Raw genomic sequence first — 25,517 nt, 5'->3', positions numbered from 1 at the left:
CATTCCCCAAATCAATTTCAGCCAGTGTATGCAGAGCTCTTATAAAACATTCAACATTTTCTCCTGGCTCTAGAATTCGCTGCTGAAAACATGCTTTTTAATAAATCACACTTCTCTGAGGTATAAAGTATGCAACAAGCATAACCAGAACCCTTTCATAGTAATCTCTGTGACTCTCTTCAGTAAAATGAAAGGATTTAAACATATGCTCTGCCTGCTTCCCCATAGCATAAATTAAAGAAGATACCTGTATATCAACAGTTTCCTTGTGGAGCTTGGCAACAATCTTGAAAAATATTGCTTGCAAAATGTTGTTTCCACTCTGTCCATTCCTAGGGTGACCAGATGGCCCGATAAAATCAGGACTGTCCCGATATTTAGGTGTTTGTCCCGCGTCCCGACTGATGTTTGGTCGGGACACAATTTGTCCCGATATTTCGCACTCCGGTGGGTTTTTTTGCTCCGCCAGCGGCACTCCCCCCCCCTTTTTTTTTTGCTTCGCCGGCAACCCCCTCCCCCCAGTGTGTCCCAATATTTTCTTCCTCTCATCTGGTCACCCTAGTCCATTCCAAAGGTATTGTCAAAGCTGAAGTTCTCTGGGGCATTGAAGAGTGGCATGTTGATGAGATCCTGCAACCCTTAGTGCTTTGTTTCTTCTGTTTCTTTTTGTAGTTTACTCCTGACACCACATCATGGTCCAGTACCAGAGATGGACTAGCTACAGAGCTTTATACCCACCAGATGTGTTCATCATAAGATCCTTTAATGCTCTGGCAGGTATGGCTGAGGTTTGTTTCAGTACCGTATTTTATACATAATGTTCACCTAGTGGTTGAACAGAATAATATTCCATTACAGCATTCGTGGCCTGTCTAAGGGTATGTCTACACTACAATCAGGTGTCACTGCAGCACATGTAGACATACCTGACTAGCTTTGATCTAGCTAGCTCGAATAACAATAGGTGTGAAGTTGCGGTAGCACAGACTAGCCACTTGAGTACATCCCCAGGGTCCCATAAGGGGTTGTACGACCTCTGCTGCTATGGCATTCACTGCTATTATTTGAGGTAGCTAGATCCAAGCTGGCTGAATGTATACTTGCCAGGGTGGCTGGATTTTAGCTAGCCTGACAAGTTTTTGTATTGCCTTGCCCGTTGCTGGCAAATATGTGCTGAATACTGTTTTTTCCCCACTGGATAGTAAAGCACAGTTAAGTTCCCTGCTCTGGAAAAAGTGATGGAGGCTCAGTAACCAGAAGTGGAAGAGGTAGGGGACTCGGGGAGGGGGTTTCTTGAGTTCAGGTTGGCTGACAGGCACTGGGCAGCCTTGCGTGGGGAGGCACCAGTGCTTGATGCACCAGATAGAGGCACCATATTTGGAGGCATAGGATTGTCAGGAAGCAGCAGCGCAGAGGAGTCTCCTGGCTGCAAACAGTCTTCTCATTGGGCTCCTGCAGGCACCCAGCACTCATTCCCTGCATTTCCCAGACACCCAGCACCCCCTACCTTCTGCACAATCCACCTGACTCTGCATCAGCATTTCAACTCAAAAACCAATGTTAAATGTTTTCATTTTTGAAAATATATTAATTCTGATGGGGGCTTATCAAAAGGGCTCCCAGAGAGTATTTTAATTTAAAAAAATATACCAACTCTCATAGGCACACACTATCCTCGAACCCCAGACACCCAGCACCCATCAGCTCTCCTCAGGCATTGATCATCCACAACCCTTTACATAGCTCCTGGCACCGCCCCCTTAGCACCCATAATTCCCTGGCTGGGCCTCTTGCACAATGCCTCAGCCTTTGCATTAGATGCAACTTCAAGTACTCATCGCTGGAATTCTGTGACATCGCCACTAAAAATAAGAACTTGCTGGCAGCAGCAAAATCAAATACAAATTCAAAAAAGACTTAAGAGGCGGTGTGATGTGCAAAGTTTGCAAACATTTACCTTAGGACAAGGTAAGAAAAGTGACAAAATAATATAAATATATACAGTTTCTTTCTTATTTTTGTGTAAAACGGATCTCTAAAACATATTAGTAATACTTTGTTATAGTTGATGCTGGGATCCTTTTGGTTGGTGGGGAGTGGTGGGAGTGGCGAGTGGCTAGTTTTTCTGAATCTTGAAGGTGGTATAATTCTAAACTGCTCAGATATGTCTATACGTGCTGCAGATATATCTCTGATTGCAGTGTAGACATACCCTAAGTTATGGCAGCCTCCTTAGTCTGCCCTAAGGGCTGCAGACCTGCCTGGAATCTCTTGCAGTGCTCTGTGCTGTGCCCTGACCCCCCCCCCCCACCTCTAACATGCTTCTCTTGCTCCCAGCCTTGCCCCTGACATGCCCCCTTCACCAGGGCTTGTGCAAGGGTCCTTGGAAGGCACCTTATGGCTGTCATTTGCAGTTTCTGCCCCAGGGGATTTGTGGGTTTCTTTTACTTTGCTCAGGCCCTTTTACATGGCATAAAGGGACTGGAACAGGGTTGAGGCTCTCTCCTTTCCTAACTAAAAAAAGAACCTAAGATCAGAAATGTGCAAAGTTAAAAAAGAATAGCGTGCTGATACAAATAAAATACTTCTCTTAAAATACACTGAAATCACACACCTGACATTTTTATGCTGCACGTTTTTTCTCCAAGGAAGATGTAAAATAGAGCTCCAGTTAACAGAGCTCCAGTTAATCCAGCATCCCCAGAGTGAATTAATTTGATAGGCTTTCCCACCCTTTTCTTTCAGTATTAGGATACTTAGTACTCCTAGCTGCATGTTTTAGAGAAATCTATTGTAGGTGAACACAAGAGAAATTCCCCGATTAGCTCTCACCTTGTCAAGACAAGATACTGAAAAGCATTTATCTACCCTTGGCTGAAAGTAACTTGTATTTCCCACAAACCATTTTATTTAATAACAAAACAAAAATAGAAAAAGTGAATAGGAGACAAATTCCAAAAGGGACACAGCACGTGTTTGCGGCTTGGCAATGGAGGCTACTAAAAATGTATTTTGTAATTTTCTACATTGAATATGGGAGAATGGCCAGAGAGAAACTGTACTCTGATCTTGATCGATCAAGTTAGGGGAAGGGAGACTCAAGCCTTTGGGTCAGATCCTCAGCTAATGGAGCTACACTGATTTACACCAGCTGAGGACATTGCTCTCTGTTTACTTTTTAGATTTGTGGGTTCTGTATCAATTTAATTACTCCATTCTGTACTGTCGGATGGGGATGGAAGGGCATTGTGTTTTTCTCTCCCTGCATAGTATTTAATTGAGCATGCTGCCTTTTCCAATGAATGATGATCATCCAGAAAAGTCTTACAAGGGACCAGCCATGTCATTAAAAGGAGAACTTCATTTCTCACAGACAAATGAAGACTGAACTGAGGAATTTTTTTTTAAATATACTGCTGGTGCCTTGACATGTACTCCATATCCCTGTACCAATATCTTGTCTCACTTCCCCTGCATGTCTCCTGTATAACAGTCTTTCCAGGAACGTTTCCATAAATTTCCAAATCTATAATTAAAACACCTAACTTCCAGTTGAATTTTAGCATCAGAGTTCAGTGCTGCAAACATATTATTTTGTTTATTATTTATATTACGGTAGCACTTAGGGTCTGTCTACATTGCAGCTGGGAGTGAGCCTCCCAGCCTGGGTACAAAGACACACACACTAGCTCTCCTCAAGCTAGCATGCTAAAAATTGCTGTCTTGGCTCAGGCTGAAGTTTGGCCTCTCAAACCCAGAGGGGTGGGATGGGCTCCAGAGTCTGTCCACCTGGGTTGGGAGGCTTTTTCCCAGCTGCAGCATAGATATAGCCTGAGAGGCCCCAAGTATGGGGCCCCATTGGGCTGTACACTGTACATACACAAAGAGCTTACAATCTAAATAGATGAGACAGACAAAGGGTTAGGAGAAAAGAAATAACAGCAGGATATTATTTCCTATTCTTAGACTAGAAAGTCATGGAGTTATGTGAGGGGCTATAAAAATCCCACACTGGCTATGAAAGGATTAACAAGCTGCTATGGGCTCTATTACTGCCAACCCTCTACCCCTGTAGTAGGTGTCAGGCTTGGAGGAAGAGGTTAAAAGGGGGAGAGCTCTGCTCAGTTGGGGCTGACTCCAGCTCCATCCTTCACTTTGTGAGAGAAGGCTGGCTGGCTGGGCCCTGACTAGAGACTCCTGCCTGCCAGAGCCTCCCTGAGGGAAGAGAGGCTTAACCCAGGCACTCTACCGGGACCCTACCAGCAGGACCACCAACAGGGTGTGTGTGTGTGTGCAAAAGGGGCATCTGCCCTGGGGCTGGCGATTTAAAAGAGCCCAGGGCTCCCAGCCACCGCCGCTGCTACTGCGGCAGCAGCCGGAGCCCTGGGCCCTTTTAAATTGCCACCGGAGCCCTGGGTGGCACTGGCGAGAGTGCGGATGGGCTGGCTGGGGGAGGCTGACCTCCCCAGCCCCGCCCCTTTTGCCTAAGGCCCCACCCCTTCCGGGGGCCTGGAGCCAGGGCCCAGTACTGGCAAGAATTTAATATTAATTTCACCCTGGTGATATAGTATGAAGATTTTATTAGCATGCGTTGGGATGATGACACTACTCACAAATGGCAAGGCCATGAACAATACAGGTCAACCTAAATGAGGGCCAATAAATCCTTTATACCTCCACATACCATGATCTATTGCATCTATACTTATGTATTCTCTATAGAGAGATAAATATACATTGTAATGTGTCTGAATGGAAAAGGAGTATGTTTATATACTGACTAATGTCTGCGTTGAGTGTTTTTAATTTTCTGTACTAGGTAGTGCCTGTTTCTTCTTAACACTGTAACTCCTTATCACACACCTGCAGCCATGCCACCTTGCATTATTATCTCATCAGCTCTTGCAAGCTAAGAAGTGTCAGTTCTGGTCAATACTTGGATAAGAGACCTTTAAGGAAAATCCAGGATGCTTTAGAAAATGGTTCAGTAGGAGAATTCTCCTCTCTCTTTTGGCACTGAACCAATGTCCCCATATGATGTTGGAGGGGGTCAACTGAGTACAGTATTCTTCACTTCCCCTATGCTGACACACCTTGTTGTTACTGTGCTGCCAAACAGCTTCCACATTCCACCCCTGAAGTGGCCGCATTTCCATAGCATGTGAAAGGATTCCTGTACCTGTGTAGTTTGTAAAACAAAGACATCTGGCCATGCTGATGCTGGGATTTACTGGATCTGCAATATTTGCAACTCAGTGGGGTGTGTGCAAACATGGTCTAAATTAGTGGCTCGCAACCTTTCCGACTACTGTGCCCTTTTCAGGTGTCTGATTGTCTTGCATACCGCAAGTTTCACCTCACTTAAAAACTACTTGCTTACAAAATCAGACATAAAAATAGAAAAGCATCACAGCACACTGAAAAATTGCTTACTTTCTAATTTTTACTATGTAATTATAAAATAAATCAATTGGAATATAAATATTGTACTTACATTTCAGTGTAAAGTATATACAGCAGTGTAAATGAGTCATTGTCTGTATGAAATTTTAGCTTGTACTGACTTCGCTAGTGTTTATCTAGCCTGTTGTAAAACTCGGCAAATATCTAGATAAACTGATGAACCCCTTGGAAGACCTCTCCGTACCCCTGGTTGAGAACCACTGGTCTAAATCACTTTTATGCATTCCTAATCCTGGCCTTTCTCAGCACTAGGTCAGTCACCAAGCACAATTTAGGGTAGCTTTTCTGGCAGCTGGGGACAGGGGGAATCCAGTCTAGCCACACTCTCTTTTCTTTGGCTACAGCCCTTCTTCCAGTGGCAGGAGAAGGGCCATCATAGAGTCACCAGGCTTGTGTATACCACCCAAAGAGCCCCTTACTCCAGGGGAATATTGATGGTACCAGTTCAGCCAGCTTTCCAGCTGCTGAGTGCTGTGAGAACATACGAAAGACCATGGTTATTTTGATTATGTCTTCGGGTCTGAGACAATCACAGTATTGCCATGACTTTAGTGAGAGCAGGACTGAGGCATTGTTATGGCTTCATTTATTAATTTGTTTGCTTTTGCTCAAAGTCAACGGATGTAACATCTACTGTTCTGAACAAATAAGGCAAAATGGCAAAATCCTATCATACTGCGTGGGCAGCTGCATCTACTGTATTCCCTGTGGCAACTGTGATACATTTCTATTGGGAAAAGCAGAAACCCCACCAACTATCAGGACACAACAGCATTAGATAGGAATCAAAGGAGGGGCAGCAAGCTCCCAGATAAGCATAAGTGTTATCACATAACATTAGTACGAAATGAACCCAGAGGCTGTCAAACCGACAGCCAAAGAAAAATAGGAAATTCAAAAGTCAAATGAAAGAGTTGCTTTATACTTGCGTGAAAATAGAAGGCTCACCAAATGAATAGCTTTCACTCCTGTATAATGTCTCACTGCAATGAAAAAAATTGAGCTAGTCTACAAGGGGAAAATTACACGGGATAAATGAAAAAGAAGTGAAACACTTTCCCCAGCTGAATTGACTGAAATGAGTCTTAAGGCGACAGACAAAACCATATCTATTAGTGGGAACACAATATCTAATCACAATTAATTTTCCTCCCCTTGCTCAGTGAGCATCCTTTGCTACACTGAGAAGACAACACACAATAGCCCCATACTTTGGATCAAAACACAATTTGGGAGAATTCTAGAGTAATATATACATATACTAGATATGGGCCTGAGCCACAACATTTGGATGCAGATATGAACTTGCCACAAATTTGGGGTTGCTTGTATGTGGGGTTTTGAGATGGTTGAGTTCAGGATCCTGACAAAAGGAAGAAAGGAGAGTAGTAAAATACGGATCCTGGATTTCAGAAAATCAGACTTAGACTCCCTCAGGGAACTGATGGGCAGGATCTCCTGGGAGCTAATATGAGGAGGCAAGGAGTCCAGGAGAGCTGACTGTATTTTAAAGAAGCCTTATTAAGGCACAGGAACAAACCATCCCGATGTGCAGAAAGAATAGCAAATATGGCAGGCGACCAGCTTGGCTTAACAATGAAATCTTTGGTGAGCTTAAGCTCAAAAAGGAAGCTTGCAAGAAGTGGAAATTTGGACAGATGACTAGGGAGGAGTATAAAAATATTGCTAGAGCATGCAGGGGTGTAAACAGGAAGGCTAAGGCACAATTGGAGTTGCAGCTAGCAAGGGATGTGAAGGGTAACAAGAAGGGTTTCTACAGGTATGTTAGCAACAAAAAGGTGGTCAGGGAAAGTGTGGGACCCTTACTGAATGGGGCAGGCAACATAGTGATAGAGGGTGTGGAAAAAGCTGAAGTACTCAATGCTTTTTTTGCCTCAGTCTACACAGACAAAGTCAGCTCCCAGACTGCTGCACTGGGTAACACAGTATGGGGAAGAAGTGAGCAGCCCTCAGCGGTGAAAGAACAGGTTAAGGACTATTTAGAAAAGCTGGACATGCACAAGGCCATGGGTCCAGATCTAATGCATCCAAGGGTGCTGAGGGAGTTGGCTGATGGGATTGCAGAGCCATTGGCCATTATCTTTGAAAATTCGTGGCGATCAAGGGAGATCCCGGACGATTGGAAAAAGGCAAATATAGTGCCCATATTTAAAAAGGGGAAGAAAGAAGACCCGGGGAACTACAGACTGGTCAGCCTCACTTCAGTCCCCGGCAAAATCATGGATCAGGTCCTCAAGGAATCCATTTTGAAGCACTTGGAGGAGAGGAAGGTGTGACAGTGTACCCCATAAGGCTTTATGGGTGTGTGTGTGTGCTTATAAATGTATAGGAGTACTTGTGGCACCTTAGAGACTAACAAATTTATTAGAGCATAAGCTTTTGTGGACTACAGCCAACTTCTTCAGATGCATATAGAGTGGAACATATATTGAGGAGATATATATACACACATACAGAGAGCATGAACAGGTGGGAGTTGTCTTACCAACTCTGAGAGGCCAATTAAGTAAGAGAAAAAATTTTTTTTGAAGTGATAATCAAGCTAGCCCAGTACAGACAGTTTGATAAGAAGTGTGAGAATACTTACAAGGGGAGATAGATTCAATGTTTGTAATGGCTCAGCCATTCCCAGTCCTTATTCAATCCTGAGTTGATTGTATCTAGTTTGCATATCAATTCCAGCTCAGCAGTCTCTCGTTGGAGTCTGTTTTTGAAGTTTTTCTGTTGTAAGATAGCCACCAGCAGGTCTGTCATTGAATGGCCAGACAGGTTAAAGTGTTCTCCCACTGGTTTTTGAGTATTATGATTCCTGATGTCAGATTTGTGTCCATTAATTCTTTTGCTTAGAGACTGTCCGGTTTGGCCAATGTACATGGCAGAGGAGCATTGCTGGCACATGATGGCATATATCACATTGGTAGATGTGCAGGTGAACGAGCCCCTGATGGTATGGCTGATGTGATTAGGTCCTATGATGATGTCACTTGAATAGATATGTGGACAGAGTTGGCATCGGGCTTTGTTACAAGGATAGGTTCCTGGGTCAGTGTTTTTGTTCAGTGATGTGTGGTTGCTGGTGAGTATTTGCCTTAGATTCGGGGGTTGTCTGTAAGTGAGGACAGGTCTGTCTCCCAAGATCTGTGAGAGTGCATCCGAAGAAGTGGGCAGTAGCCCACGAAATCTTACGCTCTAATAAATTTGTTAGTCTCTAAGGTGCCACAAGTACTCCTGTTCTTTTTGCGGATACAGACTAACACAGCTGCTATTCTGAAACCTATAAATGTATGTATGACATAACTAGAATATGTTTTGTGCTGCCTGTGCCATGTAATATATCTCCGTAAAGGTTATGGTCTACTATATCTATTCATCCTATCTGTACACATATATCATTTTCTACTTGAGGTTAAGAATATGGGCTGTATACTTGCTTGGTTTCTAAGTAAGCTTTGTGAGGCATTTGATCAGTTTCTTTAGGAAGTAATTTGCAAGGTTAAGTACCTGATCAGGAAGCACTTGGGGAACAATGCATCTTGGAATGCTCCAATCCACATAAGAAGTCTTCCTGGAGACATACCAGATAGCATGTGGACAATGGCTTCGGCCTGTAAAGACTGAGTCATGCAGGGATATGTGACTTGCCCAGGTGACTCCAAAACTCCATCTTGAAGTTGGACTTTGCATAGGAGGGAGGAGGGGGGTCTCCACCCACAAGAGAAAGTCTATTTAAACCTGTGGGAGACCCCTCCATTTTGTCTTCAGCTGGCTAAAGAAGGAGCCTCTCCACCCCCACCCCCCAGGATATACTTGAAGGAAACTGGAACAAAGGACAGTAACTACAGGGCGGGGGGGGGTGAGTGATTGCTGGATCCAGGCTAAAAGGAGATTAGTCTGTAAAAGGGAGCATTCTGGAACTGGTGAGGATCTTATCTGTATTTAGTTTGATTAGACATAGATTTGCGCATTTTATTTTATTTTGCTTGGTGACTTACTTTGTTCTGTCTGTTACTACTTGGAACCACTTAAATCCTACTTTCTGTTTTTAATAAAATCACTTTTTATTTAGTAATTTACTCAGAGTATTTTTTAATATCTGGGGGAGCAAACAACTGTGCATATCTCTCTATCAGTGTTATAGAGGGCGAACAATTTATGAGTTTGCCCTGCATAAGCTTTATGCAGGGTAAAACAGATTCATTTGGGTTTAGACCCCATTGGGAGTTGGGCATCAGAGTGCTAAAGACAAGCACACTTCTGTGAGCTGTTTTCAGGTAAACTTGCAGCTTTGGGGCAAGTTATTCAGACCTGGGTCTGTGTTGGAGCAGACGGGAGTGTCTGGCTCAGCAAGACAGGGAAAACAGAAGCAGGGGTAATCTTTGCACATCGGGTGACAGCTCCCAAGGGGGTTTCTGTGATCCAACCCGTCACAGAAGGTGATCAGGAACAGTCAACATGGATTCACCAAAGGAAAGTCATGCCTGACCAACCCGATTGCCTTCTATGATGAGATAACTGGCTCTGTGGATATGGGGAAAGTGATGGATGTGATATATCTGGACTTTAGCAAAGCTTTTGATACGGTCTCCCACAGTATTCTTGCCAGCAAGTTAAAAAAGTAGGGATTGGATGAATAGACTATAAAGTGGATAGAAAGCTGACTAGATTGTCGGGCTCAATGGGTAGTGACCAACGGCTCGATATCTAGTTGGCAGACAGTATCAAGTGGAGTGCCCCAAGGGTCGGTCCTGGGGCCGGTTTTGTTCAACATCTTTATTAATTATCTGGATGATGGGGTGAATTGCACCCTCAGCAAGTTTGCAGATGACACTAAGCTATGGGGAGAGGTAGATATGCTGGAGGGTAGAGATAGGGTCCACAGTGACCTAGACAAATTGAAGGATTGGGCCAAAAGAAATTTGATGAGGTTCAACAAGGACAAGTGCAGAGTCCTAGGGAAGTGGTGGAATCTCCATCCTGTGAGGTTTTAAAGGCCCAGTTTGACAAAGCCCTGGCTGGGATGATTTAGTTGGTGTTGGTCCTGCTTTGAGCAGGGGATTGGACTAGATGACCTCCTGAGGTCTCTTCCAACCCTAATATTCTATGATTAGGCCCATGTCCAATACATATATGAATGTATATATTCACCCATGGTTATTTGTTTTTACTTTCTGCTCACACCAACGGTGAAGTAGGTCCATTCACGATCAGTTTTGAGATTTGCTACATATGCTGTGTCAAAATATGGATGTAAGTGTTTAGAGGTACTTCACATTAATACATTTCTTTGCAGCAAACGGTAACTTTACAGTTTCAGGTGTCATGTTCATTCATAAATCTTTTGTCTTTATATATAAAGCTGGGTAGGCAGTCTGATTACTGATCAAGCTCATCTATACTTCTGTAAGAAGGGAATGAAATTTCCCTTTATTACTGTTTTATCTTTCTGTTTAGAAAGGAAATTGTTTTCCTAAACATTCTGGACGTTTTGCAATATGCAGTATCTCACTATGTAGGGTGACCAGAGGTCCCGTTTTTAAAGGGACAGTGCCGTTTTTGGGGACTTTTTCTTATATAAGTGCCTATTACCCCCCACTCCCTGTCCCGTTTTTTCACTGTTGCTATTTGGTCACCCTATCACTATGGCTATATAATTCTTCACCCTGGCAATAAATAAGGATGTTCATTGCCAGAACCTCTAAAGCACTGACAAGTTAGCAGTGTTTAATTTGTAACGAAAGAGGTGGTGGGGCTCAAGCAATATTTTTACATTCATAACAGATGCAACAAGCCCAGACATACCCAGGCTATCAACTGCCAAGCCTGGAGGTGCCAGGGCTCAGCCTTGCAAACCCTGGCACAGATTAAGCATCGCAAGTTAGCCTGTGACTTTAAATTCAGGTTTACATAAGGAATTCAGATTTATACAAGCTTGGAGAGGTTTTTATTAATACCAAACATATCTGAATTTGTCTGTCTTTGTACCTGAGCAGGATTTCACTTTTTCTTATATAACATTCGTCATGTTTTTAATTTTTCCTCAAAATGGATCTCTTTTATGTCTGCTATTTACTATCCTTGTCAGAGACATTGAGCACAAGAAATACAGTAACTACAGGATGCAGAAACTACTTTCTTTTCGGACTCATGCAATAGGTAACCAGATGGTTTTAAGCAAGGATCTATATTCTGTGCTTTATCTAGTCATGTGTAGGATTTTGATTTCATTCGAAAGGAAAGGCGTAAACCCCAGGTCTGAAAACTAATAGAATTTCTGCATTTACCTGCTAATCCATAGCCTTTAGGTTAGATTGTATGTCAGCCAGCAGTCAGCTTGTTGAACGAAGCAATACTTTAAAACTAAAATGAAAAGATTTCTGTTATATGCAGACCAACACCAGATATAGAGGCAGATTATGGAGGTGGATTATTATTAGAAATATTTTCCACTGTGTCTGATAAGTGAGACTGAACAAGCCACAGGAAGTAGACCTAATCAGATAATGCTGACTCGCAGACCAAAAAGGAATATGGAAATGTGGTTTGCCTAAGTGCTGTGCCCTCTCTTGACAAGACTGAAGACTATTTAAAAGCCAAGTGGTTAGAATAGTGGTAAATGGTATTATATAGATACACCAACTCCGTTTCTTAGATTCAGAAAGTTGAGGTCTAAACTGGCAGCTGCCATTGTCTGTCTGCATTACATGGATTTTCAGAAGGGCTAATATTCTGTAGTGATATTATGCTCAAAGGCGGTGGAGCTCCAGAGACTGGGGATATAACAAGGCCTGAGAGGCCTATATAACACAGTCGCTGCACCAGATAAGCTGTTTGTGCCTAGGTACATCTAAATATTTCTTTGGTGTCTTCCATGGGAACTTGGGCTGTGTAAGGACTTCAGGACTAGCCCATGTTGATAGGAGTTTGGGACCCAACCTTGTAAGGTGCTGTGGGTTTCCCAACAGGTGTTGAGTGCTGAATTCTGTTCCTTCAAGTTCTTATGCCAAACCCATCACTCCTGACATCTATCTGAGCACTAAGAGGAGTTGAGGATGTTCAGTACCTGACAGGAGGCACTCATCGCTGTGCACAATTGGGTGGTCCTCGGGGGAGGAGGGTATAAGAGAGGTGGTTAGAATTAATTCAAACGTAGCCAAAACAGGGAGATGCCTGAGTCATTTCTATCAGAGCTTAGATAATGTTATAAAATGAATCACTACACTGTATTGCCATGCGTGTCAAATGTTTAACTTATTGCTTTTCATTATTTGATCTCTTCAGAATGGATGTAGACTGTAGATGAGATAAAATGGAGGACATGGTAAAGAGAACCTTAATACTGCAAGGAAAACAGCTATACGCAGACTTCTATTATAGTCTAGGTATATTTTATGAATTACCACTGGAAAAAACTCTTGGCTGCAAGACCTCATTGGGGAGCAGAGTAGATCTTAGCTTTGGACCTTAGAAGTGTCTGCTTAGGAGGCAAATTAACTGAATTGTATAAATATATCTGCAATGGAACACATTTGCTCTGTACTTATTTTCCCAGATAAACTATAAACATTACAGTGGTTAATCCGGATTTCTTGTGTATATATACACAAACAAATCTGGACTAAGCCTATAGTCTAGGTCTTCCACTTCTTTAACTATATATTTGGGGCACAAAATGAAGGATTATTTTTTAAGGGAAAATCAATAGAACATTACAGTTGTCCCATGCTTTGTATAACTCATTGTAATTCATATAATGTCTTTGTTGGCAAGTGGTTATCAGACAAATAGCATTAAGAGGCAAAGCAAAAGCTTCATAAAGAATGGTGCTGTTTTATAAAGCTAATTGTGATGCTATCTCCAATATTCCATGCAACTGAATTGTTAATTTTTAATCTGGTATCCCTTATAGCAGTGTAGCTATTCATGCTTACCTGGGGTTCTCTGCAGCCAGAGGATACATTTTTGGCACAGTTAGCACTTTTGAATTTTACAGTTTGCCTAAGCCTAAAAAGATGTTTAAAAGATATTTCATAGTCTCATTTCATAGACAAAGTGCCCACAAACAATTTTTTAAATGCCTGCATTTTTTAATATGCATAAAGGAATTTAAAACAAATCAAATAGAAATCAGTTATTGTAACTTTGATGTCCAGAAACAGCTCTGCATCCTCTGACAAGTGTACAATTGTGTATCAGGTATATGGGTCATGCCTTCTAAAGAGCTACTTACATAAGGACTTTCATGACAACAAATCCAAACCGTGTCTAGCTTAGTTTGAAAATTACTGAAGAGATAATGTCAGTGAAAGGAATATAACATATAGAGGGGAAATTGGGGCATTTATTTTTGAAGTGAAAGACCATTCTCCTGTTATAACAGAGTAATGTAATCACTTTGTTTCATTTGAAATGTCAAACCATTTAAACTAAATGAATCCTTCACTATATTGGCTTACACTGACAGTGTACAGTCTAGATGATTAGACTGATAATTTTTGAATTTACTATTATCAAAACCAGGGATTCTAACTGCCTCAGAAAATGCACTGATTCGGTACTTCAATCAATGACAGTCAAGCCATAAAAATACACTTATAGAAAACGTTACTACTGTTCTAATGTGATACCAGTCAGCTCTGTGTTCTTGGGGAACCAGGGTGCAGTATCCAGCTTAACTCATGAAAGACACCCCCTCCACCCCATCCCCCAGCCTCTGCTTAAACCAAAACTCACCAGAGGGGGAAAAAAACTCGCAGAGAGCAGTGAAGGGCGTTGGGAGACACACCTAGACTCCGCCTGACAAAGGTGACAAGATTAAGACATCTTCATTAGCATACAGAATGAAGAACAGAGACAACTCCCCTAGCCTCATCTGCATGAAAGATCGGACAGGGAGACATCTCAATTTGCATACAGAATGGAGAACAGAGAACCGCACTGAACTCTGGGACCAGAAAAAGCAGGGACGCACTGCATCATGGGAATCTCTGCTCCAGATGCTAATGAACCTATGCCTGCACACACCCAGCTCAGCAATTATCAGACCAATTCTAGTAATGAATCCTTGATTGATATCCAAATACTGAAGCAGCCTAGTTGCATTGTGAGCTCTGTGGAAGAAAATACCACCCATAGCCAAGAGTGATCAGCTCCTATTGTCTAGCCTAAAGAAAATCCTTGAGTCATCAGCTTACCTATAAACAAATCTAGTGTTCTCCCTTGAACCACTGTATTTTCTCTACAAAAACCCCTACTCACCCTCCAGTCAGTGTTCTGATGCTTAGATCCAAACTATGCATCAGTTTCACTGGACTCCATCTTCTCCTGACTGATCGTGCTGCGGGCTCTGCCTGTCTCCAGCACTCAGGACCCTGAGCTACCACCATCACCTGGGAACCCCAACCAGTTCAAGCCTCATGCAGTGGGTGAGATCCCCCCTCTTTCTCTCTCTTTGTTTTCCTTTCTACCTTAGATATATTAGCCTTTAATAATGTATGTTATGTTGGGTTAGCCCTCCTTGTGTAGTTATCACTATTATTCAATAAATAACTTTTATAGTTAAGTTGGTTGCTTCTCTCTCTCTTGCTGAACTTTACTCTTTTGTGTTTTTGGCTTCCCCCATTCACTCTACAGCAAGGCTTCTTTTACCTAAGCTAAAGATCCATGCAGTGCCCAAAATACTGTGGGGTTTGCTCATGAAGTAGGTTACTGCCAGTACAATTGTGATGTGAGAGTGGGAATAGGGACGTGCTGAATCTGGGACGCATAAGGGTAACAGCTTGAAAGTGCTGCTTGACCCAGTCCATGGAGCCCAGGGGCATATAAGGAGAGGCAGCTTGAAAGTGCTGCTTCATCCAGCCCAGTGAGTCCAGAGACATATAAGGGGTCAGCTTGACAGTGTTGATTGACCCGGTCCACTCAGACTTGCTCTGGTAATGTATGTGTGGGTGTGGGTGTTCATCAGGTTCTGGGGCTGGAGAAACCCAGCCCTAGGGAACCTAGGTCCTGCAGGATAGCTCCATTGGGAGGGGACTTGCAGAAGGGAGAAGTAGAGCTCCGTATGAAAACACAAGTGACACAAGCAGTACATTGATAGAATTACAGAATCCCCTCCCCAGAGGAGTAACCTGAATAAATGAGCATACCCAAAAGTAACGGGCAAATCTGGTAACAAATGAGCTGTTAAGAACTGCATCAAGATTTTTTCCAAGGTCCCAATTGTAAGAGATTCTCCCCTGGGTTCCATACACCTCATCTGAACAGGAAATAGCTTGACGTTGGCTATAGTGGGAGGCATAGTGCTGTGCTCCTGTAGAGAAGCCACAATGACTCTGAGTACCTCCTGCCATCAGTTCCTCCCTGGGATCACTATGCGCCTCTCAGTTGTTCGCTGCAGCACATGTTCCCTCAGTGCCTGCTCAATGAACTTTTGAAAGAAAAAGCTGCATTTCCTTGCCATGTCCTTCTTAGTACCTCTTCTGTCAAATAAGCAATAGAGTAGCCACCTCCAGGATAGATGCTTGCACACATGGCTGTAAGTATCTGGCGTTCATTAGGAAACAGAAACTTAAGGCCCTACTGTGTAACTCTCGCTGAAGATGAAACTAACGCCACTGGTCCCAAAACTTTGAAAGACACCGCTTATTCCAGAAGTCCTTTAATGAAGCGCTCTACATCTTTCTTCCGCAGAGAAAGACACCAACCAAAAGGCCAGTGTATCCCTCTAAGCCTGCTCATAACAGCCAGGATTTGAGCATTCAGCTCCCTTTCCTGAACGCAGAGGGTCCATTTGGGAGCATTTTGCACAAACAGAAAAACCTCTGGAGCTTTAAAAGGTTATGAAGATATAGACAGCAGTCAGCTACTGTCCACCTTGGTTGTAGGATCTCTCTGTGGAAAGGAGACCAGGGCCCCTTTATCAGTGTTGACCCTGGTCACTTCAGAGGGTTATGGAGTTCTGGTTTAGAGAAATGTCATGTTCCCCTCTTCCAGATGCTGTTGGACGCTCGAGCATTATTGAAGAGAAAATCCAGTCTCTCCTGGATGCCAAAGAATGCTATTGAACCTGCACTATATGGTAAAAGGAGGAAGGATTTTTATTCTGGGTAGAGCCCAAATCTCCAAAAGACAGGTGAGTTAAACTAGCTTTTAAATGAATCTCCCCCATCTGCTGATTCCCGTTGGTGGGAGTGGGGCAGTCAGTGAAAAGGGAGCAGTAGCTAAGTCAATGACAGGTAGGGCTATACTCCTAAAAAGATGGAGTTGGGGGAGGCAAGGAGAAGTGGAACTAGTTAGGATGCTAAGGGTGTTCGCCTCCTTCTACGTACAGAACATTTGAGGGGAGCTGATTTAGGGAGTAGTGGTGGTGTGGAGCTATTTGGGTGGAATGTGTCCCACTCAGTATAGAGCAAGAGACCCACTGATGGTAACACCGAGAGCTAGCTTTGTGATCCCAGCAATGATCGTAAGTGTGGCTGACTCAATAAAAATTATAAAGGTAGGCAGCAGAAATATTTTGTTTTTTATTTGATGGAGAAAGTTAATCTGGGGAAGTTACAATAGCAGGAAAGAAGGCAACTTCTAAGTTAATTGCATCAGACGTTCCTCCTGTAAGAGTGAATGATGGCTTACTTTACAGCCCTTTGTTTTCAAATAAAAATTCAGACTCGCACAAGCTGAGTCTCTGTGTGTGTGTGTGTGTGTGTGTGTGTGTGTGTGTGAGAGAGAGAGAGAGAGAACACATGGGTATGGGTGGGGAGAAGTTAGGGAATTACTTACTAGAGAAATTAGAGTATTAAAAGGGTTTCTTATTGCTTTTCCACTCTAAATACTGTCAATGCACTGCTTTGAAGAGATATTAAATTAAAGCTTAAATACATGGTTTTAAAAAAGGGGGAAAAATCAGTGCCTCGATTCCCCACCTGTTAAATGGGGATAACAACTGATACTGTGGTGTCACTTTGGGAAATGCTGAATTTTTAAATGGCAACACTGTAGTTTCATCTTGCTTCAGTTTGGTAGCTAAACAGATTTAAGAAATTTACCAGGGAGAAGATGAGACGCAAATGGAACAATTTTAAGAGAATCATTGTTTAAAACGATAAATCAACAAATTCCAGCAACTGTCAGGGGCCTCAAAAGTAACTGACAGCAGCTAAATTTAGAGGTGGCTTTTTCAATCAAGATAGTAAGACTGATGGTTAGGTTCATCATCGACTTTTAACATGAACAGCCAGATAGTTGCACTCTAAACAGAGAACTGTTCCTACTCCTCTAGGCCTTGCAATGAGGTTGTGAAAAAATAGCATACACAAAGGATGAGTTTGAAATGTCATTTATTTTCACTCATTTGGGAATGACTTCCAGTTGTTGCAATGCACAAACTACTTCTTCAAAGCCGAGGGAGTTTTAAGTGGCTGATGAAAACTGGAGTAAAAGTGTTTGGTACAGACCACTGGCTTAGACGATGCCAGAGATCAACTCACTGGGTCCCCAACAACTGTGGAGAAGGATCGGGTAAGACTCAAAAGATGTGTGTGAAGCTCTCCCCTTCTTCCCAGGAAGGATTTTTACTTACCTTCCTAGGAAAAGAGATCATAAATGCAAAATGTTTCCACTTTCCTGTTAAACAGCTTATTTCACTAGGAAAAGCATCAATTTGTGTATGTGAAAATTCACAAAGTTAAAATGGGATCTTGCTCAGCGTTCTATGGGCCGAAGTTGGGACACCCTTTGCTGAAATACCTCCTTCTTAGCAGCTTACAAACATTGACTTGAACAACCCTCCTAAGGCCACATAAATATGTAAGGATGATTACTGCCAATTAACACATAGGAAAACAGAGACAGAGAAGGGTAAGGTAGTTACCCAAGGCCACACACAGGAAATCAGTTGCAAAGCCAGGCTTATAGCTATTCAGTGCTGGTTTCGGTTCCATTCTATCCCTGGCTCAGTGGGATAGGTTAATATATTGCAGCTCAGACAAGATGCCTTAAAAGCCATTATTTCTTCAAATGGCAGAAAACTCTCTTCAAGTGGCTGCTTCCTGAAATTTTCTATATACACCTCTACCCCGATATAACGCTGTCCTCGGGAGCCAAAAAATCTTACCACGTTATAGGTAAAACCGTGTTATATCGAACTTGCTTTGATCCGCCGCAGTGTGCAGCCCCGCGCCCCCCCCCGGAGCGCTGCTTTACCGTGTTATATCCGAATTCGTGTTATATCGGGTCACAGTATATCGGGGTAGAGGTGTATATGGTAAATTGGGGATGTGAGTGAATCTGGGAAAGGAAGGCAGAAAGTTGGCTATTTTAATTATGTGTAGGTAAATGTTTCAAAAACAATCTGAGCCTGTCCTAATTGTCCTCTCTGAGATTAGAGGGACCAAATCTTTTTTTGCAAGTTTGGGTTCAGCACACTTGCTACCAGGGTGCAAGTCACTGTAATCCACTTTACAATACCAGAATACTAGAAGTCTATCCCAGAAGCACAAGTAGCTGGTAGGGAATGATCAGTTGCATAAGGATGTTATACAATTCACCCATCCATAGCTTATATGTGTAACCGTATCATCTTAAAAAGAACTGTGTCTATGATATCCCATGAGGCAAATACTGTACAACACAATGGAACACAATGGCCAACACAAGAGAAAGCTACTAATAAGGAACCATTCCTCCCTAAGAAAAAAATGGTGATAGCTTTTCAGTACTTTTCCTGAGCCATTAACCTTGCTCAAAGTCAATAGTGGGATGAGGAAGCAAAGAGATCTGGCACCACAGTTAATAGGAGGTTAATATTACTATAGACGTCTGCTCTGCTGCAGGAGGCTGATAATGGATGCACTTCTGGAGATGGTCTTTTAGAAAGTGAACCATTGTTTTCATTAAATTCTACGGTTTCCAAAATGCCAGACAAAATTAATGTCTGAGAAGATTTATTTTATATATCCTCCTAAGCAACCCAATTTGGGTTGGTATTAAATTAGTACCATTATATATACATGACTGTATGACCGCATGAATAGATGCCCACAGCCTCCAAAGTTTCAAGTGCTGTCTACTTTGAGTCATGCTGAATTGTTTTAAGTTACTTTCATATTGTTTTTTAATGCTCTAAAATGAATAGTAATCTTTACTTTCCTGTCACACCTTCCATCCAAGCTTCTTAAAGTGCTTTCTGAACTCAAATGAATACACAACACAGGAGTGGCGGAAGGTCCCTAAAAGTGTGTGTGTGGGGGCATTGGTATCCAAACCGTGGCCCACCTCCCGTGCCATTCTTTCCCTCAGGTCCAACCCCTGCATCATCCCTTCCCCCGAGGCCCCACCCCTATACTGCCCCTTCTCCCCAAGGCCCTGTCCTCGTGCTGCCCCTTCTCCCCGAGGCTCTGTCCCCACACCAACTGTTCCCCCCCAAGACTCCCCACCCCGCCGTTGCTCACCCTTATAGCTGGGAAAAAGTGGGAGGGCATAGCCCCCTGTTCCAGAGACCCTGACACAACACATCTGTCAACTAACTAGGTATTATTACCCATTTCACAGATGAGAAAACTGAAGCTTGTCCATAAATCCTGCCCTGCTGCTGCTGAAATCAACAGTAACACACTTATTGACATTTGTGGCATAGAATTAGACCTAAAGTGGTTGACAAAACAGAAGTTATATCTCCTGACTCAGGAGATCCATTATATTAACTACAAGACCATCCATTTGCCAATGTACATCACATTAAAGTAGTTTGTCTGCAGTGTAAAATATAATATCTACAGTATGAGAGTGACATGCAATTTGCAAATGCACTTTATCAAGTTCCACAGTACAATAGGCAACACAGAGACCCCTGAAACATCAAAGTTGATATATGTGATGGTTCTTTAATTATATGTGATGGTTCATGATTTGTCACAGATTTGCAGATTAACAGTTAAAATGGATATTAATCTGTGCAAATTATTTACAGAATTTAAACAATGGTTAACACATTGTCTGAAGAGGAACAACTACGTTCAAACATATGAGATAGGGGTTGCTAATTCTTTGGGTGCAGTGAGAAACCTTCACCTTCTTCTGAATGTACTGTAAAGCTTTCAAAGTAAAGAATTTCAAACAAGATTAAATAAAGGTACATCCTCTTTCATTGTGCTTCACTGTGATCTACCCAGCTGGTTTCCCAAAGAGACCCAGCTCTCAGCTTCAACTGAATGAGTGTTTGAAACATGGGGGAGATGATCGCTCAGAATAGTATGCTTCATTGACACAATTCTATAGAGGTCTGTTTTCTCAGCCAGGCATGTGCTTAGCTCCCACTGATGTTATATGTGTGTGTCTATTAAAAAACAGATTTCAAAAGCCAGGGTTGTCAGATGTCACAGAATCATAGAACTATGAGATGGAAAAGACCTATTAGATCTTCCACTCCCTCCTGCAAGCCAATGAAACATTTACTACAATAAATCTATAGCATATTCCCTAGCGTGTTGTCCAGTCAGTACTTCACATCCTCTAACTTTTCTGAAATTTCACTTTCAATGAAGAGCTAGTCAAAGCAACTGCTGTAAGAAGGTAAAGTGATCACATTTCAAGGTCCAAAGGAAAATGACATTTTTCATGATATGATTTATAGATGGGATTATATCTATGAAATGGTAATCTTATAATTTTGGCCAACATGACATGAATTAATGAGCCATGATTACTTCAAGCTTAGCTGTCATACATGAAGTTCCATTGAAAGAACCAGGTTCATACACTCATATTCCAGCTCCACTAAAACGTAAGACTTACTGCTGAGTGAAGAACTGGTTAATCTAACATTGCTAATATTACTTTGGCATCAAGCAGCAATTATTTTACAGCTTCACCGTTGATACTTTTGAAACTCATTTTTTTTCAAGCTAGAGCTCTACAGAAGCATTATAGCTATTTGTATAGGGCAGCACCACCTGGAGTGCCCTGCAGTGGCAGACTGCAGCAGAACAGGCATGTCTGCCTCAGTTTTCCTCCTTCAGAGTCCCCAGTAAGGCTATATCAGGCTCTTCTGACTTGGGGCCAGTTTATTACAAAACATAGTGCAAAGCAGTTCCTAACAAAAGCCCCAAAATATAGTCCATTTATCATGCCTGGTGCATGTAACTCCTTAAAACCTCACAACATCTAGTCCCCTCAATGCCCCTGTGATGAATGTGGGAATTTTAGTAATATTTTTATGACTCCTACGTGTGCCTCAGTTTCTCTCTGGGCTTTGTGTTACTATGCACTGAGGGTAAAGGGAAGGGATGAGGTGTTTGACTCACGTAGCAGCCTGGGTGGAGACTAGACTCATTAACAAACTGAATAAAGTCTACATATGAGAATGGAGGAGCCAGAAGAGACAATGGAAATCCCAACGCCTGGGACCTTCATACCTAGCTACCAACAGACAAGAGGAACGAGATTTCCCCCACTGCTCTGCAGGATGCACAGAATAGGCCCCAAGCTGGAGAACCAATGGGAGAGGTGTCTGGTGGCTGTATTAAGAACTGAGCTCTCAGAAACATGGGTGTCTGAACTGGGACTAAGATAAAGGAAGAGAGACAGAAAAAGAGAGCCAAGATGGAATCTACAGAAGGTTGGCTGAGTGAAGCCCTGGCATTGGCCAGTCTGAATTCTGTCTTAAACCTCACTTCTTTCTCTGCGCTATGCCAGGTGGCTAATAAATGGTTACCTTGTTTTGGAAAGGCTGCCTGGTGTTGCTGCAACTACTTACTGAGAGCACTGCACTCAGAAGGAGTCAAAACAAGTTTCCTGCAGGAATTTGGCTTGGCTGGGCTGGCTGCAGGGAGCCATGGAGAGAGACAGGGATCTCTGGTGCCTGAAGGCCCAGTTTTGGAGTCAAGGAGGCCACAGGCCTGCCCCCGTGGAACACTGAGGATCCTTGTGGACTGGCATACTACAGGGTCACTCCCAAGGGACTAGTTCCAGGCTGGGGCATAGCACAGACCCTGTGAATCCGTGACATCCCCACATACCATACTCTAGCATTTTCCATCCACCTGGGCTCTTCTTCAGTCCTCTCCTATCCTTTTACCAGGACAGCCCCAGCCATTCCAGCTGGAATTGCAAGCCTGCTCTTCCCAGCAGAAATCCCCACAACCACTCTTCTGGGAGATTAGTCTCACCAGTGGAGCATCGCTTAGTCCCCTGGCCCTCTCATTGTTTCTCTGTCTCCAGCTCTCCAGTGTGGAGATGCCCCTCCGCTACTCTCTGGCCTACAGCCCCGGCTCTCTAGCTTGGGGAAGTCACTCAGCAAACCCCTCTACTGATTTCCTGCCTTCAACCTTCCCCCAGGAACCACCCACAGCTTCTCTCCGGGGCTTTCTGGTTTCTGACAGCCCTCACCTGCTGATCTCTCATTCTCAGGCATTGCTCACCTACACTTCCCTGACTGACTCTCCCTTTTGTTGGGATCTCCTGTGTCTGTGGCTCAGATGTTCTCTCTTAAAACCCAACTGGGAAGTAGCTGATGAGTCACAGGTGCACTGGCCTCTTCCCTCTTAACGGGCCAGTGGCACCCTGTGATACCATTTCCCTAGAGATGGGACAGAGAGGCAAACTGTACTAGGGCAAGCATTAAAGAAGAAAGCTAAGAAAAGTTTCTAAACATTGATACACTACAATATTATTCAATTGTTTCTTGCTGCAATACATTACACCAGAGTTACTGAGAAAAGAGAATGAAAAAAGAAAGAAGGAATGTAATAGCTAGATCTATCCCCGTGGAATTTGCTGAGCCATTTTACATTTTTTGTGACATCTGCCAAAAAAAGGTCAGTTGAACTAATCCGTGCATACACCTTGGCATCTCCCTTGTAACGTATCATCTGCACACTGGAGTTATTACCAGCTGCCTATGACAAAGTCTAAGAAATCAGCTGGAGCTGGTTCTGAGTGGTGGTATGACTGATGTGTCTTTTATAAGCCAAAGAAATCTGTACATTGGGAGTCTCAGGAGACTAATATTTCAATTTCTATTGGCGAATTCTCCATTTGTGTCTGGCTCTCAGAGCCCTACACTGCCAGATACTGTAACTGCAGAAAGGAAACTAAACCACCAATTAGAGATTAGCATAAACAATTAACTTTGCAGCACATAATTCAAAAGAAACTTAAATTTTCCCATCTCTATTCAGTTGCCTGAGAACACAGGGTTCATGAGATGACAGCTATGACTTTATCTCCTTCTCTATGGTGTCTCACCAGGGTTTCAGTGATTGGTATGATGGACACATCCCACAACTAATGCCAGGCTAACACTACGTGAATTGGGGATCCTAAAGTTTTACACTGAATGTCTGAAAGCAAAAACAAAACAAACAACAGACGCAACAAAATAAACCAACTGACATTTATTTTTTCCCCAAACCACATATGGAGACCTGTTGCCAAATAGCTGATAACTCCATTCTCTCTGTCCATGCTTGAAATACCTCAGAAAAGAATGTTCCATTTATCATTATTTACTGGTCCTGCTACCTCAGGTCTCAGTGCTTGGCCTAACTAGCCACCCACTCCATATTTACAGAATCTATCCTTTTCTCATACCTTCTGTTCCTTGTCCCAGGCTAATGATGATGTATAGGCTGATAAGATTGTTTTGAATGCTGCTTCTAATATTTTACTCTAGATTTCATCTAGAATTGAAGCTGTAAGGTTATGTGTACTGCTCCTTGACAAATGTAGCAAGGAGCCAGCGGGAAGTTTTAGGCGGAAGCTCTGCAGTGAAGCGGAGAGAGATAAACTTTAAGGACAATATTGCTTCTTGTTCTACTAAAATACCTTGTACAATGTTAGCAAAGAGTCACCTGACAGGCAACACCCTTATTGGGTGAGTGAAGTTCTGTGGCCTGCAATGTTCAAGAGGTCAGACTAGATGATCATGATGATCCCTTCAGGATTTGAAGTCTATGAATCTTTTTGTTGAGAGCTTTTCCTGGTATTTCAGTTAGATATTAATGGAACAGGAAGAAAATGTTCATGTGTTTTAAAATAAATTTTCTTCTGTATCTCACCCTCTGTTTATATGGAGGTGGGGGAGGCTGATAACACTACAAGCTAGGAAAGATGAAAGTGAAAACTTATTTTTAAAAACATTTTCTTGTTTAACTTCAGCTGAAACATGCAGATAATATGTTAAAGGCTGCTAACGGGAAAGTTTAGCAGTTGCATATTCTATATCATATATAAGATGGCATCAGAAGAGAGCTGGTTACATACAGTATTAAAAACTGAGACAAACTTCAGACTTTGTAAAAAAGTTAACTATGAATCCCCAAAAAAGTGACCACAGTAGAATGTCAGTTGTGCAACAATTGATAATATATCTGAGGGAACTCCGACTTACTGTCTGCCCAGCATGTAGAATGGTAAGGAACTTTGGCAAATTATATGTAGCTAACTACACAAGACTTTCTACTCGCAAAGGAAGTTTGACAGCATTTTTGTTCACAGGAAAGAGCAGCTTGGTTTGCATTTATATGGTAAATAAATGTTTCCAGTCCTCCGCTGGTTTGGAATACAGGCTAATAGAGGTGAAGCATTCAACCCAGATGTCTAACAAAACACATTTTTGTGTCAGAAAGAGTTCTCCAGTTTTTATCCTTAATTCGGGATTTTATCATCATAGATGTAAGATCTGTACAGTGCAAAAGAAAAGAAGAGTTGCCATATTTAAAACTGATTTTCAGAGCAAAACAGAATTGCACATTTATGATTTTGGTCAGAAAAAAGTGAATACAAACATTTAACTGAATAGACAAAACAAGTGTCATAACCTCTCTCTTTATTAGGGTCAAATTAGGCTTTGTAGGTCTCATCCACTGCAAGTTGGTATTTCAGACCTATCCAGGTTGGTAAGATTGAATCCAACCAATGGTAACATTTAAGTGGATTCTATTTCTGTTCTGTTTGAATTGTATGAAAGATTAATCACTTACATCGTTCAAAGCTCTGAACAAATCTGTATTAACTTTGGTGGTTCATTTTTATAGGGCGGA

General features: G+C 42.5%; 1 protein-coding gene across 7 annotated transcripts in view; it reads right to left on the bottom strand.

Annotated features, from left to right (window-relative positions):
- The window catches only part of ST6GALNAC3 (ST6 N-acetylgalactosaminide alpha-2,6-sialyltransferase 3), a 312,581-nt gene that overhangs the window by 21,739 nt on the left and 265,325 nt on the right, over positions 1-25,517 (bottom strand). Inside the window, exon 4 of one of the 7 annotated variants that reach the window (XM_065555450.1) lies at positions 20,340-25,156. The exons of the other annotated variants lie outside the window; for them this stretch is intronic. Within the exon in view, the coding sequence (XP_065411522.1) occupies positions 25,123-25,156 (34 nt within the window). The 3' untranslated portion in view covers positions 20,340-25,122. Of the gene's footprint in view, positions 1-20,339; positions 25,157-25,517 lie in introns of those variants that run through there. 7 annotated transcript variants of the gene reach the window in all.

This window comes from Chrysemys picta, chromosome 8 (assembly GCF_011386835.1).
Source record: "Chrysemys picta bellii isolate R12L10 chromosome 8, ASM1138683v2, whole genome shotgun sequence".
Taxonomy (NCBI): domain Eukaryota; kingdom Metazoa; phylum Chordata; order Testudines; family Emydidae; genus Chrysemys; species Chrysemys picta.
This window is presented reverse-complemented; position numbering and strand designations above follow the sequence as displayed.